Source organism: Lipotes vexillifer, unplaced genomic scaffold, assembly GCF_000442215.2.
Source record: "Lipotes vexillifer unplaced genomic scaffold, Lipotes_vexillifer_v1.1 scaffold155, whole genome shotgun sequence".
Lineage (NCBI taxonomy): Eukaryota > Metazoa > Chordata > Mammalia > Artiodactyla > Lipotidae > Lipotes > Lipotes vexillifer.
The window spans coordinates 370,620-385,683 of NW_006779813.1; the positions used below are offsets into that span (position 1 = coordinate 370,620).

General features: G+C 36.2%; 1 protein-coding gene across 1 annotated transcript in view; it reads right to left on the reverse strand.

The window, feature by feature from the left end:
- Nucleotides 1–14,349, reverse strand: part of PDE7B (phosphodiesterase 7B) — a 338,881-nt gene extending 324,532 nt beyond the window's left edge. The window contains exon 1 of the mRNA XM_007452971.1: nt 14,015–14,349. Coding sequence (XP_007453033.1) covers nt 14,015–14,035 — 21 coding nt within the window. The 5' untranslated portion in view covers nt 14,036–14,349. The remainder of the gene's footprint in view (nt 1–14,014) is intronic.
- Between the last annotated feature and the right edge of the window lie 715 nt (nt 14,350–15,064).

The following is a 15,064-nucleotide window of genomic DNA, read 5'->3' on the forward strand; positions in this document are numbered from 1 at the left end:
AAAGAAAATTACCAATCTAGAATTTTCTTCCCAGGAAAAGTGCATGTGATAAAAAAAAAAGGTAAATATATTTCAGATAGAAAAAACAAAAAACAAAACTGAACCAAATTGTCACTATACTAAAGGAAATCCTATATGTAATCTCAGAGATGCAAGAAGGAAGAAGAGTATACATGACTGTATGAGACCATAATAACAATAATCATTATGCAGCTTAAATTACATAAAATTAAATACCTAAAAATAGAATATAATTCTGAAGAGGCGCAAAAGTAGTTAAGGTATTCATCTAAGGTTTTCAAATTTCCCACAAAGTGATAAAAGTACTAATTTGCATTGTACTTTCAATAGGTCAAAGATGAATCCTGTAACCTCAATAGTAACCAGTAAAACAATGTAAAAGAATGTAAAAATAACAAGCTAATAGGAAAGGGGCAATGTAATTATAAATATACTCAATCCAAAGACAGCAAGCAAAGAGATAAAAAGAAATATAGAACAGGAAGGGCAAATATTGGGTTGACCAAAAATTTCATCCAGGTTTTTTGTAAGATGTTACAGAAAATCCCGAACAAACGTTTTGGCCAATCCAATAGCATAGTAAATCAGCATATTTAAACTCAAATATATCATATGACATTAAATGTAAAAAGACTAAATACTCCACTGACAAGACAAATATCAGACTGAATGATAAAACAATATTTACTTATCTGATGCTTGTAAAGAGAGACATCTAAACCATAAACATATAGAAAATTAAAGACTAAGAGAATGAGAGATAAGTCACACACACACTAACTAACAGAAAGCTAGTGGTACAGATTTTAGTATTAGTCAAAGTAGACTTGAAGGCAAAATCATTAATAGAGAAAAAAAAGGGATATTTTATTATGAGAAAAGTTTCAATTCAACAGGATGATATAACAGTTTTAAATTTGTATCTAACTATCTGTCAACCTTTTTTCCATTATCATCCCATTTCCTTAAGCAGACTTTTTAGATTTGTTTCTCCTAATCACTTCCTTCCAAAAGAGTTTAATACCATATACACTGTATATCTGTTTATGTACAGATTATATACATATGGCCCTCTTTGGAAGGCCATAGACCACTGTGATATGTATTGATTTCTTTGCTTCCTGAGAACCAACTATTAGATTTGAATTATTCAATTAATAATTTTATAATTGACTTATATAGAGCACTGTACCTAACAACCACAGAATCCAAACTCATTTCAAATGTATATGAAACATTTATAGAAGTTGGCAATATGTTGAGTCATACAAATAAGATACAACAAATTTCAAAGATCTAAATCATGGATGATCAATTATGATCTATGACCATGGTAGAATTATACTAGGAAACAATGACAAAAAGATAACTAGAAAACCTCAATATGTTTGAAAATTAATAAATGCATTTCTAAATAATCTAAGTCCAAAAAGAAATTACAATTGAAATTGTTTTGAGCTACCTGATGATGGAAACTCTAAATTTGGGGATGCAACTCTGTTAGAGAAAAATTTATTGGTTTAAATGTATTTATTCAAAAAGAAGAAAAAGTGAAATGTTATGAGCCAAAAAAAAGAAAAAAACCTGAGAAAATAGAAAAAAAAAAGCTCAGAAAAGAAGAAAAAAAGGAAATAATAAAAGATTAAAATTAATACATATAGACAATAAATACACATAAATAAAGAGGATTTAAGGGCTTCCCTGGTGTCACAGTGGTTGAGAGTCCGCCTGCCGATGCAGGGGACATGGGTTCGTGCGCCGGTCTGGGAAGATCCCACATGCCGCGGAGCGGCTGGGCCCGCGAGCCATGGCCGCTGAGCCTGCGTGTCCGGAGCCTGTGCTCCGCAACGGGAGAGGCCACAACAGTGAGAGGCCCACGCACCACAAAAAAAAAAAAGAGGATTTAAAAAGTCAAAAGTTGTTTACTTGAAATATCTAATAAAGTTGATAATCCTGTCAAAACTGTTGGAGAAAAACAATAAAACCAGAAATGGCACAGTAAACTAATAGTAAAAATAAAAAGACTAATATTAAAGCAGAGAATTATGAACAACTTCATGCTAATTACAAAATTTTGATAAGATAGTTGACCTAGAAATACAAAACTTACCGAAACTGAAAATAAAAGCAGAAAACCTGAATAACCCATAAAAATTAGTGAAATTAAAACCGTAATTAAAATCTTGCCCACAAAATATTCCAGGACCAGATGGATTTGTTTACAATTTCTAACAAATATTTAAGGAAGAAATAACATGAATCTATATAAATCTACCTCCTCCAAATTTTTAAAGGGTAATATTTTCTAACTATTTTTATGAGGTCAATGGAACCTGGTTGCTACCAGAAAGAATAATTTTAGGCTAATCTTTTTTATGAACATAGTTGCAAAATCCTAAAAATTATTAGCAATCCAGAAACAAGGTAATAATGGATTAAAAAAAAAAGCATAACACATCATGACCAAATTGGGATTACTCCAGGACTTCAAGTTTGATTTGACATTGTAAAATCAGTCACCACCACAACAGAAAAATAGAGAAAAATCACGTGGTAGATATCAGAAAGAACATTCGATAAATCAAATATTTATTCATGATAACTCTTAGCAAACTAGAAATAGAAGAAAACTTCTCAATATTATAGAGAATATAATACTGAATGACAGAATGTTGAAAGCTTTCCTTCTAAGATTGAAAATAATACATTTCCCACTGTTACCTCTTCAACAATTTACTGAAAATCCTAGCCAGTACAATAAGACAAAACTATCAGTATTAAAAAAGAATATATATGCCTACCATTATTCTTGGATAGCATGATTGCCTACATAGAATACAAAAAGAATCTACAGAAAAAATGTGAGAATTCCCAAGTGAGTTTAGTAAGGCTGCTAACAAATTGACATACCAACAATTAACTGGTTTTCTATATATTAGCAACAAAAAGTAAAAATTGAAATTGAAGAGATAATATTTAGAATAGCATCAAAATACTAAGTGTTTAGTAATATATCTAGCAAGCAATGTGTAAAATGACCACAAAGCAAGCTAGAAGATATTATTGAGAGAAATTAACAAAGACCTAAATAAATAGAGGGATATACTATGTTCATGAATTGAAAGACTCAGGAAAGATGTCAAATCTTCCCAAATTGATCAATAACCAAAATTTCATTTTTAGGTAAGAATCTTAATTCTAAAATTTATAAGGCAATGTAGAGAATGAAGAATGAACAAAATAATCTTGAAGAAGAGAACAGGAGATTTTACGAATGGGAGATAACATATATAGCAATCAAAGATATTAAAATATATCAAAAATTCCTATAAATTAATATATAAATGACTTGTTTAGACACGTCACAAAGAGGATATTTACATGGCCAATACATATGTGCAAAAGTGCTCAAACTTGTCAATAATCAGGAAAATGCAAATTAAAACCACCATAAGCTATCACTACACACCTCCTAAATGCTAATATGTAAGGTTAGTGAGGAAGGGAATTATCATACATACATTGTTGGTGGGAGTGTAAATTATTTTAACCACCTTGAGCAGTTTTGAATTTTCTACTGAGGTAGAACAGAAACATTCTCTGTGGCCCAGCAACTAATTCCTAGGTGTATGCTCAGCAGAAATACATGTACAGGTGTATCAAAAGAATGCTCAGGCCAGTATTATTCATAATATTAACAACTAGATACAACTGAAATGTTCTTCCACAGTAGAATGGGTGAATAAATTGTTGCATATTCAAATAATTAGACACTATGCAATAATGAAATTAAATTAGAGCCATATGCAACAACCTAGTAAGTCTCACTGTATGACGGTGAATGAAAGAATGGAGGAGGCTTGATGGGATTTCTGAGGTGGCAATAATGTAATAATGTTCTATTTCTTGGCTTGGGTAATTGTTATATATTTGTTCACTTAAAATTAGTGAACCATTCTGTACATTTATATGTTGGGTATTTCTCTGTATGTGTGCTATAGTTTAAAAATAAAATAAAAAACTATATTTCTCTTAAATGTTTAAAACATCCAACAGGACTATGCCCAAAATAGTTACAACTCCATGAAATAATTTTTATAACTGTAAGCAAATAATACCAGTTGATACACACATGATGTTTACTACCTTTCATGCACCGTTCTAAGCATTTTATAAACAAAAATCATTTGATCTTCTCAACAACCTTATGAGGCAGATATTTTAAACACCTTCATCTTATAAATAAGTACAGTGCGGGCCAGAGAGATTAACTGGCTTAGGATCCCAGAGCTAATAAGTGAACCACAATGAATGGTGCCAGATTCTGAACTGTTCATCATTACGGTTACACTGCCTTTCAGAACAAAACTTCTGAAGTTTAAAGTGTCAGATTCACCCACTGCGAATGAACTTAAAATGAAATAATGTTTCCTCTATACACTGGAACCTCATATAAATAAATATATTGCGTAGATTGCTTTAACATTTTGAAATAGATATTTTTATGTTTTGTATAATAATTTAAAAAGACTTTTTCTAACTCATGCTTAGAATGATCAAAGATGGATTTAAACACAGTGCATTTGAAACATATAAAAACAATAAAAAACTGTCATTAAAAAAGCTAGGGTTGAATTTCAACTCTATTAGTTTTAACTTCTGTAAACCTCAATTTCCTTGCCATTAAAGTGGGCATAATGGGGTTTCCCTGGTGGCATAGTGGTTGAGAGTCCGCCTGCCGATGCAGGGGACGCAGGTTCGTGCCCCGGTCCAGGAAGATCCCACATGCCGCGGAGCGGCTGGGCCCGTGAGCCATGGCCGCTGAGCCTGCGTGTCCGGAGCCTGTGCTCCGCAACGGGAGAGGCCACAACAGTGAGAGGCCCATGTACCGGGGGAAAAAAAAAAAAAAAAAAAAGTGGGCATAATGAATCCTCTCCTAATAGGACTGTTCTGAGAAAGAAGTGACTTGACATTTGCGCCCTGAACTAAGCGACTAATTACATATGAAAGCTAATCCATCTGCGTGTGTAGTGAGTAAACCTTAGAAATTTTAGAACATAAAGGCACCTCATTTTAAGTTCACATTTAAGAGACTTAAAAAGTCAAAAATGCTAAATAACTTGTCCAAAGTATTACACTTAGTAAGGCTAGCATCTGGAACTTGAACGCAGGGATTTAGGTTACAAGGTCAGTGATCCCTGAAAAAAGTTTGATTCTCATTTTTTTCTTCCTGCTTTCCCTTCTCTCTCCACATAAAATACACAAACTAAATTTTTAGAAATTACATATTGTTGCCAATTAATTCAATAAATGTATCTGACCTATTTTTTAAAAGATTTACGTTAAAGGAGACATATTTTAAGTAGGCTATATTCTCCAACTGACTGTTTTTGACACAAATACCATTAAAAGTTTTAATAGGGCTTCCCTGGTGGCGCAGTGGTTGAGAGTCCGCCTGCCGATGCAGGGGACACGGGTTTGTGCCCCGGCCCGGGAGGATCCCACATGCCGCGGAGCGGCTGGTCCCGTGAGCCATGGCCGCTGGGCCTGCGCTGCCGGAGCCTGTGCTCTGCGGCGGGAGAGGCCACAGCAGTATATAGTTTTTATATACATTTGTCTTCAAGTTTGAGAAGGGTTTGCACTCTGTCTCTCTCATGCACTCACAGAGACACTCAGGGGCAACATATTAATGAAAAAGAAGATAGTATTTTTCAATTACTTTATTATTAGCCATTGGATTATTTTTAAATGATTAATAATTTTTGCCGATGCAGACGGGTTTGTGCCCCGGCCCGGGAGGATCCCACATGCCGCGGAGCGGCTGGTCCCGTGAGCCATGGCCGCTGGGCCTGCGCTGCCGGAGCCTGTGCTCTGCGGCGGGAGAGGCCACAGCAGTATATAGTTTTTATATACATTTGTCTTCAAGTTTGAGAAGGGTTTGCACTCTGTCTCTCTCATGCACTCACAGAGACACTCAGGGGCAACATATTAATGAAAAAGAAGATAGTATTTTTCAATTACTTTATTATTAGCCATTGGATTATTTTTAAATGATTAATAATTTTTTTTAAAAATTAAAAGGGATTTGTAGAGAAAAATTTAGAATGTCATTCAAAACTCCTATCATACATAAAAAGCAGATAAGTTGTTTCAGAATGGAGAGAGGGGTAGAGGGAGGGACTACAAAGGCATAGGAAAAAATTGGGGGATGATGGATATGTTCATTATCTTGAATGTGGTGATGGTTTCACAAGAGTATCAAACTTATCAAACTGTACACTTCAAATATGCACAGCCAATTGTGTGTCAATTATGCCTCAATAAGATTGTTTAAAAAAAAAAACTCCTATCATACAAATTCCAATCTGTTTTGTGTTTATCCCTTTTGTTTTAACTTAAAGATTGTTCTTTACTCCAAACACAATAAAAGTCTAGAAAAATAGAAAATAAAAATTACTAAATAATTAAAATAACTAATACTTATATTTTCCAAGTCAAACTAAAAACCAAATTAAAATTGTTTTCATTTCATTGAAAAAGCAAGAAGACTAGTCTGAAAGACATGGAAATATACTATATTTCTATCACATGGAAAACAACTTTTTCCTTAAATTTAATGACCTTTTCTAAATCAAGGCATTCTTTAGACCTCTGTATTACTGCAGCATCTCTTTTTACGAGAATACATCTACACTTCTGTGAATGACTGAGTTCTTTCATCTGGCTGGACACAGTTGGCAAGTGGCATCATGGGAAAGGGAAATCAGAGTCTTTTTTTTGTTTCTCCTGAAAAACCAAGAAATGTATAAATCATATTGAAACTGAAGCATTAGTTGCTTGTATTACTTCACAAACTACACATCTTAATACAGTGTTTTCTACTGTTTTATGAATAAATGGTATTATAGCATATTTTAATTTTAAAAGTCCATGATGTGTGGTTTCCTTAAACACTGTTTGAATAAATATAAATTGTACATATTTAATTAATTTGAAAAATTAAACCAAATTGACCAATTCTAAAAGAGAAAATTTAGTTAAAGTGTTCAAAGCAATAAAATACATACAGTCAAATATGTACATTTAGTTTATGGAGAAAGGTCTCAAATAGTTGGGCAGGCAATAGGCCAAAAAGTTTTCTTATGAAAATTTTGAAACGTATATGAAAGCTGGAAGGAAATTTGAGCTTGACTAAGCCTCTCGTTTTGTACATGAGGAAACTGGTGCCCTGAGAGATGACTGGCCCAAAGTTACTCAAGCAGGAGAGCTGGGCTATCTATCTCCTCACTTCCTGGACTCTTTCTTCCGGGGCATGATGGCCTCCCCACCTGTGTTAAAGGCACACAGGAGACATTAAATATGATTGAAGAAAGAAGCTAATGAAGCAATTAAAAAACAGAACTCTTTCTTCTTTTACTTTCTAATTTTCCTCTCAACTTTAATTTAAATATCACGCAGTAATAAATAAATATACATAATTTTTCCACTGTGTATGTAATAAACTTATGAGGAGAAAAGCTGAACAATTCTAAAGTATATACATGAACAGATAGTCGTTCCCATCCCATGCTCAAAGTTCTCCTGCCAGAGGCTTCCACTGCCAAGTTTTTATTTGAATTTGTAGAAATTTTCCATCAGTGTGTGTGAATGTGTATATGTAGTTATACAAATGTTAATGCAGCTTTTTTTCACTTAACACATCTTGAAAATCATTCCAGACTGTGCATGTAGATCTAGCTTATTCTTTTAAGTAACTATATAGCATTTTATTGTATGGATTCAAAATAATGTACTCAACAACTCGCCTATTATTAGTTTAGGTAGTTTCTGAGTTTTTATATTACAAACAAGGCAAAAATAAACATAATTTGATATGTTCTTAGACTAAGATTTACTAGGGTCAAAGAATATGTAAAACATTGAAAATTTAGTATCTTTATTTTAGATATCAAATTTTGACCAATTCAGGTATATGTTAACCTCCTTATGTCTACACCTGAACCCATGGAAATACCCCTCACCCCAGACTAACCCTGGACCCTACCTCCCATCCCAGGGGAAAAGAAGAATATTTTTTAGAACTCAAAACTTAAATATCCTTCTGTATATTTAAATTATGTACAAACTCCTGTTTTGAACCGAATCCTTTTTTGTGTGTCTGAAGCAGTGAGCAGGTAATGATGATTTTCATCATGTAGAAGGGATATCTTATATATTTATTTACATGTTAAATATGAATGTAAAACACAAAAGGTATTAATAAGTCAAGAATCTGAGCAGGAATTTTAATGAAAAATTTTGCACATATTCACCGACAATTAGAAAGGAAAAACTAAAACAAACATTACTTCAAATTTTACAAAAGGAAACTCCATCAAAATCTCATTACCAATCTTAATTTTTTCCATCTTCTCCTTACAAATGCAAGAAAGGGAAGAAAGGGAGGCAGGAAGGAAGGAAGAAAGGAAGGGTGAAGGGAGCGGGAAGGATGGAGGGGGTATGCATGACATAAACTTTCTTTACTGGTATATTGACTAAGGCTATTATTTTCATACTTCTATACTGTATGCAAATAAATTTATAAAGCATTCATGAAAGGGTTTTGATTTTCAATACTGGGGTATTTATACACTAATATATTAAGAATTATATATTGCTTAATAGACTTATGTGTGTTTTGTGTCATGTTATTTTTAGGTTTATCCAAAACTACAAACCCTGTCCTGTATTTTCCAAGCTTGAGACGTTATCTGTAAACCATACCCAGAGGAGATGCCAGAGGAATGCTCTGACCCAAGTAGGATCCAACCAGTGTCTGGATTAGAGTAACTCAATTGCATCAAATTCCACCAGCAGGATGAGGAAGCCACCCTATACCATAGGCCCCAGGTCTCAGAGCAGATACTCAATGGACAACCAAACCAAAAACATCTTTCTTCTGAGGATTCCTCCAAGTTAGTTATTAACAAGTTTTCAGTTATTCCCTAAAGAAACCAGAATTGGAGCGGAAGAGATATTAAAGTGAGATAGCACAGAAAATCTAGGACAATGATTGGCACTTAGGAAAAAGACACTTGTCACATTAAAGTCTCCAGCTACAGTGAACACAAAGCACATCCCTTTACTGTCTGAAGGGGAGCTACAGCCACAGAGCAGCACATCAGCCTCAGAGGAGAGAAAGGGGGCAAGGACACGTGGTCTTCCCTGGGGAGCAATAGTCCTCCTGCGGAGAAATTCTCCAAAACCCAGGGACTTGTTTTTGTTTTTCCTTAGCAATGAGGGTATTTTGGAGGTGAAATCGCATAAATTTGGATAACTGAGTAAAGGCAAACTTTTAAGGGAAGTGGTAGAAATAAAGGATGAGAGAGGTGGGAGAATAAAAAGAAATTAATGCTAACTAGTCAACATTAATCTTGTCAGGGTGAAGTTCAGAATCTGGAAAGGAAAAAGGCATCCCAGAAGTATTCCAAAAGCCTCATTTTAAAGAGGAGGCAGTTAGGGCCTCCAAAGTTTAAGAAATTTGCCTTAACTCACACAGGTCATCTCCGAAAGTTCTGAGCCACTTTGGGAGGTTTCCTGCCACCAAGGACATTCCTGTGACACTACAAGGCATCAGTGGTCAAGCCCATCACAGCTTGGGAACCCTCCTTGCTTGCACCAAATGGCTACTGGAACCTGCGGCTGTTGTCAAAGTTCTCGAAGGACTCCTGCTTTCTGGAACTCCTAGGGGTTCCAAGTCCAAGTGACGATGGAGAAGATATCAGAACACTGATTTAATTCACCACCTCAAACCTATACAGTAGCTTAATCAACGAAAGGGAAAACTTTGGCTTCCTTTCACATTATATTTTTTAAGGACACCATTACAAATACATCATTTCAAAAGAATGACAATGCTTCCATTGGTCATATTAAAGACCACAATAATAGGTGTAAATATCTATATAGATGGAAAATTTAGATTTTTTTCTTGAATTCAGTTGCATAAAGCCACCTCTTTTGTTTTTCTTCATCACCACCTCCCTTCCAAATTCTCTCTGTTCCTCCATTTCTCTGCCCAGGCTCCACTATTTGTTTAAGTTCAACCAGAATGTAAGTTTCCTGAAGGTGGGAATCATTGCTTATCTGTCTTTTTATTCACTTTGCCTCAGTAGGCATAGCCCTTGACATGTTGAAAGCACACAGTAATTTTCTTTTAATAAAGGTTTAACACTCACATTTTTATATACAAATGGAATTTAAAAAAAAAACTCCAAATAAGAATACTGTAAAAAGTTTCATCTAAAAAAGGATTGTTAGAAATAACCCAATACAACCAGTTTCATTTACAGGTGATGAAACTGAGATCAAGAGTGAGCAAGTGGCTCAGAGTCATCCAACTAGTTAGATCCTGAATAACACTGGTCCCCTGCCTCTATCTGCTGCTCTTTTTAGTGTGCTCCATGCAATCACTTTCTACGTACAAATTAAATCTAGATACCTAAGCGATTCTTGGGAAAGTATAACTACCTTCATTATACGCTAGAACTTTGACGCATTTCGTTGTAGTCTTTGTTCAAATCTCTAACAATGCCTGGAACATAGTAGATATTGTCAGTTTGGGTTTCTACATCCCTTTTTCCCTTCTATCCCCCAAATTTCCATATCGACCACTTTAAAGATTGCTAATATACCAAGTATGCATCACCTCAGGAATCAAAGTTAGCAGGTTGACAAAGCCACCTAGGATGCTTGTAAAGCCAATGGTCCTGATGCCTGTAAAGCACCCCAAGGCTGCCTCCCACAAGAGGGATGGGCGTGCTCCCCAAGACACATTCTTAGGAGAAGTGAGGATGCCCAAGGGGAAGCTCTGAGGAGGAATGGGGATGCCACCACGGGGCGGCGCTGATAGAGAGGGTCTCATCTCGTTTCCAAATGCCAAATCTCTTCTTCTTTAGCTAGACTGGCCTCCTAGAAGAGAGATTCCTACTTGTCTGTGAATTCTCTGGGATATATAAGCTGAATCCATGGGATGGTGGAGTCTTTGGGTAAAAAGTTCTGAACACTGAGGGTCCTTCAAAAAGTTATCCCCCATGGATAAAGAAGATGTGGCACATATATACAATGGAATATTACTCAGCCATAAAAAGAAACGAAATTGAGCTATTTGTAATGAGGTGGATAGATCTAGAGTCTGTCATACAGAGTGAAGTAAGTCAGAAAGAGGACAAATACCGTATGCTAACACATATATATGGAATTTAAGAAAAAAAAAATGTTATGAAGAACCTAGGGGTAAAACAGGAATAAAGACAGAGACCTACTGGAGAACAGACTTGAGGATATGGGGAGGGGGAAAGGTGAGGTGTGTTAGGGCGAGAGAGAGACATGGACATATATATACTAACAAACGTAAGGTAGATAGCCAGTGGGAAGCAGCCGCATGGCACAGGGAAACCGGCTCGGTTCTTTGTGGCTGTCTGGAGGGGTGGGATAGGGAGGGTGGGAGGGAGGGAGACAAAGAGGGAAGAGATATGGGAACATATATATATGTATAACTGACTCACTCTGTTATAAAGCAGAAACTAACACACCATTGTAAAGCAATTATACCCCAATAAAGATGTTAAAAAAAAAAAAGTTATCCCCCAAAAGTCAAGGTGAGTTGAACCACTTAGAATACCTGTTAGCTTTTACATTTAGATGTTCTAAAGTCTATTCTGATTCTTAATTTTGACACTTCATTTTAATATAATGAGGTCCTTTTAGTCTTGCTTGGGATTAGTTTACTGCTTAATAAATTCCTTCCAGCACTATGTTCTGTCAGTCAACAAGCAGCTTCCCCTGTGATTTGAGCCTGCTTAATAACAAATTCAACTTTGGAAGATTAATTACTAGGCAGAGGCATTTTCATGTGGTACATGCTCACTTTGAGGAAAATTGGTCATTTTACTTTTGCATCTGTTTGGGGTAACAAGGTTCTCTGGCTGAAAAGAACACCAGTCAATGTTTGCAATGCCCTCCTAAATAGATTATACTTTAGGTTGAACTAACACAAAAGCTTTTCTCAAAGACAGTTGAAAATGCCATATTTGAAATTCATTTAAATAATTTACAATATATGAAGGGTAGTAAATTCTCAGCAAACATTTTAACTAGGTATTTATTGAGAACTGACAATGAGTAACTTTGTGCTGAACATCGTGAAAGGCATTACAAGATGTATTGGTGCAATTAGTTTCCCAAAGTTGGTGTCTGCTCCTGACACATCTTGGATTTTTCCACCCTTGCCCTAAGTAACTTGACTCAAAACAGTTTCTCCCAGCTAACTGGCTGACATATAGTCACCACTGATTTTGTCTCATGGTCAACTGAGTACACTCTGAAATCAGACAGCTTACAGTGTCAGGTAAAAATCCTTATAAAGAGGATACAGACTTTGGAGTTGCAACTCGTCAACTCTGGGCTTCTACTTCAGACAAAAAGCGACTTCATTTTATTAGAGAAAATGTCAATCAAGACGTTACTACTGACACCCGTCTTTGTTTCACCAGCCAGTAGTAAAAGATAAAGCAGAGGAAATGGAGGAGCTGCAGTTAGGCATTTGCAACACACAAAGTCCTTGTTTTCCCACTAGGCGCTGCAGAAAAGCAATTGTCCATTCACAGCACATCCTCTGCATTTCAGACCTAATATTTTTGCAGTTCTTAACTTGGTACATTACACTCTTATGAAGTTAATTTCATTAATTCTTTGAAATTCATTATGTGTTTTATACCTTGCTTATTAATCTTACTGCTAACATGACCCAGTTTTAAAAATTTCTCTTAACGTTGAGAATAGAAACCTTTGGGAAAAAAATCAAGCAATTCTGGAAACAGTAATGGTTTCAAACAGTCCTGTCTTACTTGCTATTTTATAACTTTGAGAAGGGTAATAAGGAAATTCATGTGAACCATATATTACTTGAATTGCTCTTACAATAACTGACTCTAGATAGGAATGATTTTTAGCAGGGGTCTCCCTCAACCCATAATAATAATGTGTCACTTAAAACAATATTAGCCTTGGGTTTAATTGCCCTGCTTCCCACCCTGGCAACGGTTTAGTGGTTTACTGTATATAAATGCATATGCCTGCCTTCAGGGGCAAAGAGGTTTACTGTAACATTTTAATAGTCATGCTGGCTGAACACATGAAGAACAGAATCTATAGAAGATTAATTAGTCCCCAGGCTCAATCACTCAAGTGCCTAATTAAATATCTCACTCTGCCTTCAACTATTGTAGGAAAAGATAATTAGCAAATTTGCAGTGCTAATAAAGAAGTTTTATTCTCCTTTATAAATAATGAGATCTAAATCATTGGTCATGTAACTCAGTGCCTGCATCTCCCCTGTTGACTTCTAAATCCAGAACATTAAAAAAAAATGCAACAAAATGATAAAGTGCATTTTCCTCAAGAGTTCATTTTTCTGACACACCTCCTTCAGGTTTTTCTACCTTCAATCTCATTATTAGCTTCCTCCTCTCTTCCTACTAATTTCTTCATCTTCTATCAACCAACATGACAAACTCAAGAGAAAAAAGGATTTTCTTTTTCTCTGTTCTGCAACCCTCACTAATCTCTTTACCAATATTTTCCTGTCCTGTCCCACCAAAAAGAAAAACTGACTCAACTCTAAGATTTACATTGGAGAAGAAATATTGCATTCATTAAAAAAGAAGCCAAAGGAAAAAAAGCAACCCTCCTCAGGAGGGGCTCAAAGTGCAGTGAAAAGGCCGGAGTATCTCATTAGGCTGCTTGGAATGAAACGGTTAATTCAGGGTAAGTGATAATGTTTAGTCAGTTCGCCTAGAAAAAGGAAGGAAATTCAAAAGCTGGTTGCTGTAGTAACAATCACAGACCAAAAAATATATACATACAGGTTCATTTAAAATAAAACTCCTGCCATCTCTCTGTGACTCTGTTCTCTCAAGAAAAATGAGTTGCCGCTGAAATCTGTTGTACCTACCTCAACCATTAAACAAGACATTTAACCATAGTGGCAGTTCTGTGACCTTTGAATGCCGTGAAATCTCTGAGCGGTGCTGCTTGTTCATGAAGACTTGTGCTGCGGAATCCAGCAACTTCATCCAGGATTAGGAATATAATTAAGTAAAAAAAAAAAAAAAAAGAAACACAAAAGCACACAGAGAGATCGGGGAGGAAGGAAGGTAGAAAGAGATTCTCTCTGGGTGAGTATAACACGTTTCTTTCTCCCAGGCAAGTGCTGGGATGGAGCTGAGCCTGCTGCAGTGCCCAGACCCACCGACTGGCTGGGGAAGCAGGCAGCCGGCCTGCTAGGCTGGGAGGTGCTGTCAGTTGCCACAGGCAAGGAAAAGCGGAGACCAATCGGCTTCAACTCTGGCAGCTTACTGGAGTGGAGCCTTTTCTGTTTCTGTTTCCTCATTTCAAGAGTGACGTCAAAGGGTTTAGTTTTCCTCTGCATGTGCTATTAATTTTAAAGTGCTGTGCTATGGGAAGAATGCGTGTGTGCCTGGGCACCCCGCTCTCGGGAGAACCCAAGAGACATTTTCTATTTTCAGGAAAAAATTTTAACAATTGAAACTACCTTGTGGTGAGGTGCATCAAAAAAACAAAATAGACAAGAAACACTGAGCTAAAAGATAGCAGCAAGATTTATATTTTTCTCCAATGTGAGTGTATGTACTTTTGCCCACTTCCCAGCTGTTGCTTGTGTTTGAATTAATTCGCTTTTACCCTTACCTAAAAATGAGTTGTTAATCTTGAGAGCTGTGGAGGGAGACCTGCGCAAACGAGCTGGTGAACAACATTACGTGCGGTGAGAAACAGAAATCATGTTGATGCTGCTGGTCCCTGCTTTCCTCTCTTTCCTCCAGCTTCTGTGGTGAAGCGTCAGGATTATTCATGCCAGGGAGATCCCGCCTGCAACTCCCCACAGAGAGTCATTCAAGAAGCGGGGCCACACAAGCATGCCTGGGGCTTCAGCACGTTCTCTCCCAAAGTGTGCGAAGGTACAGTTGCTCAAGGCTACTTTCCC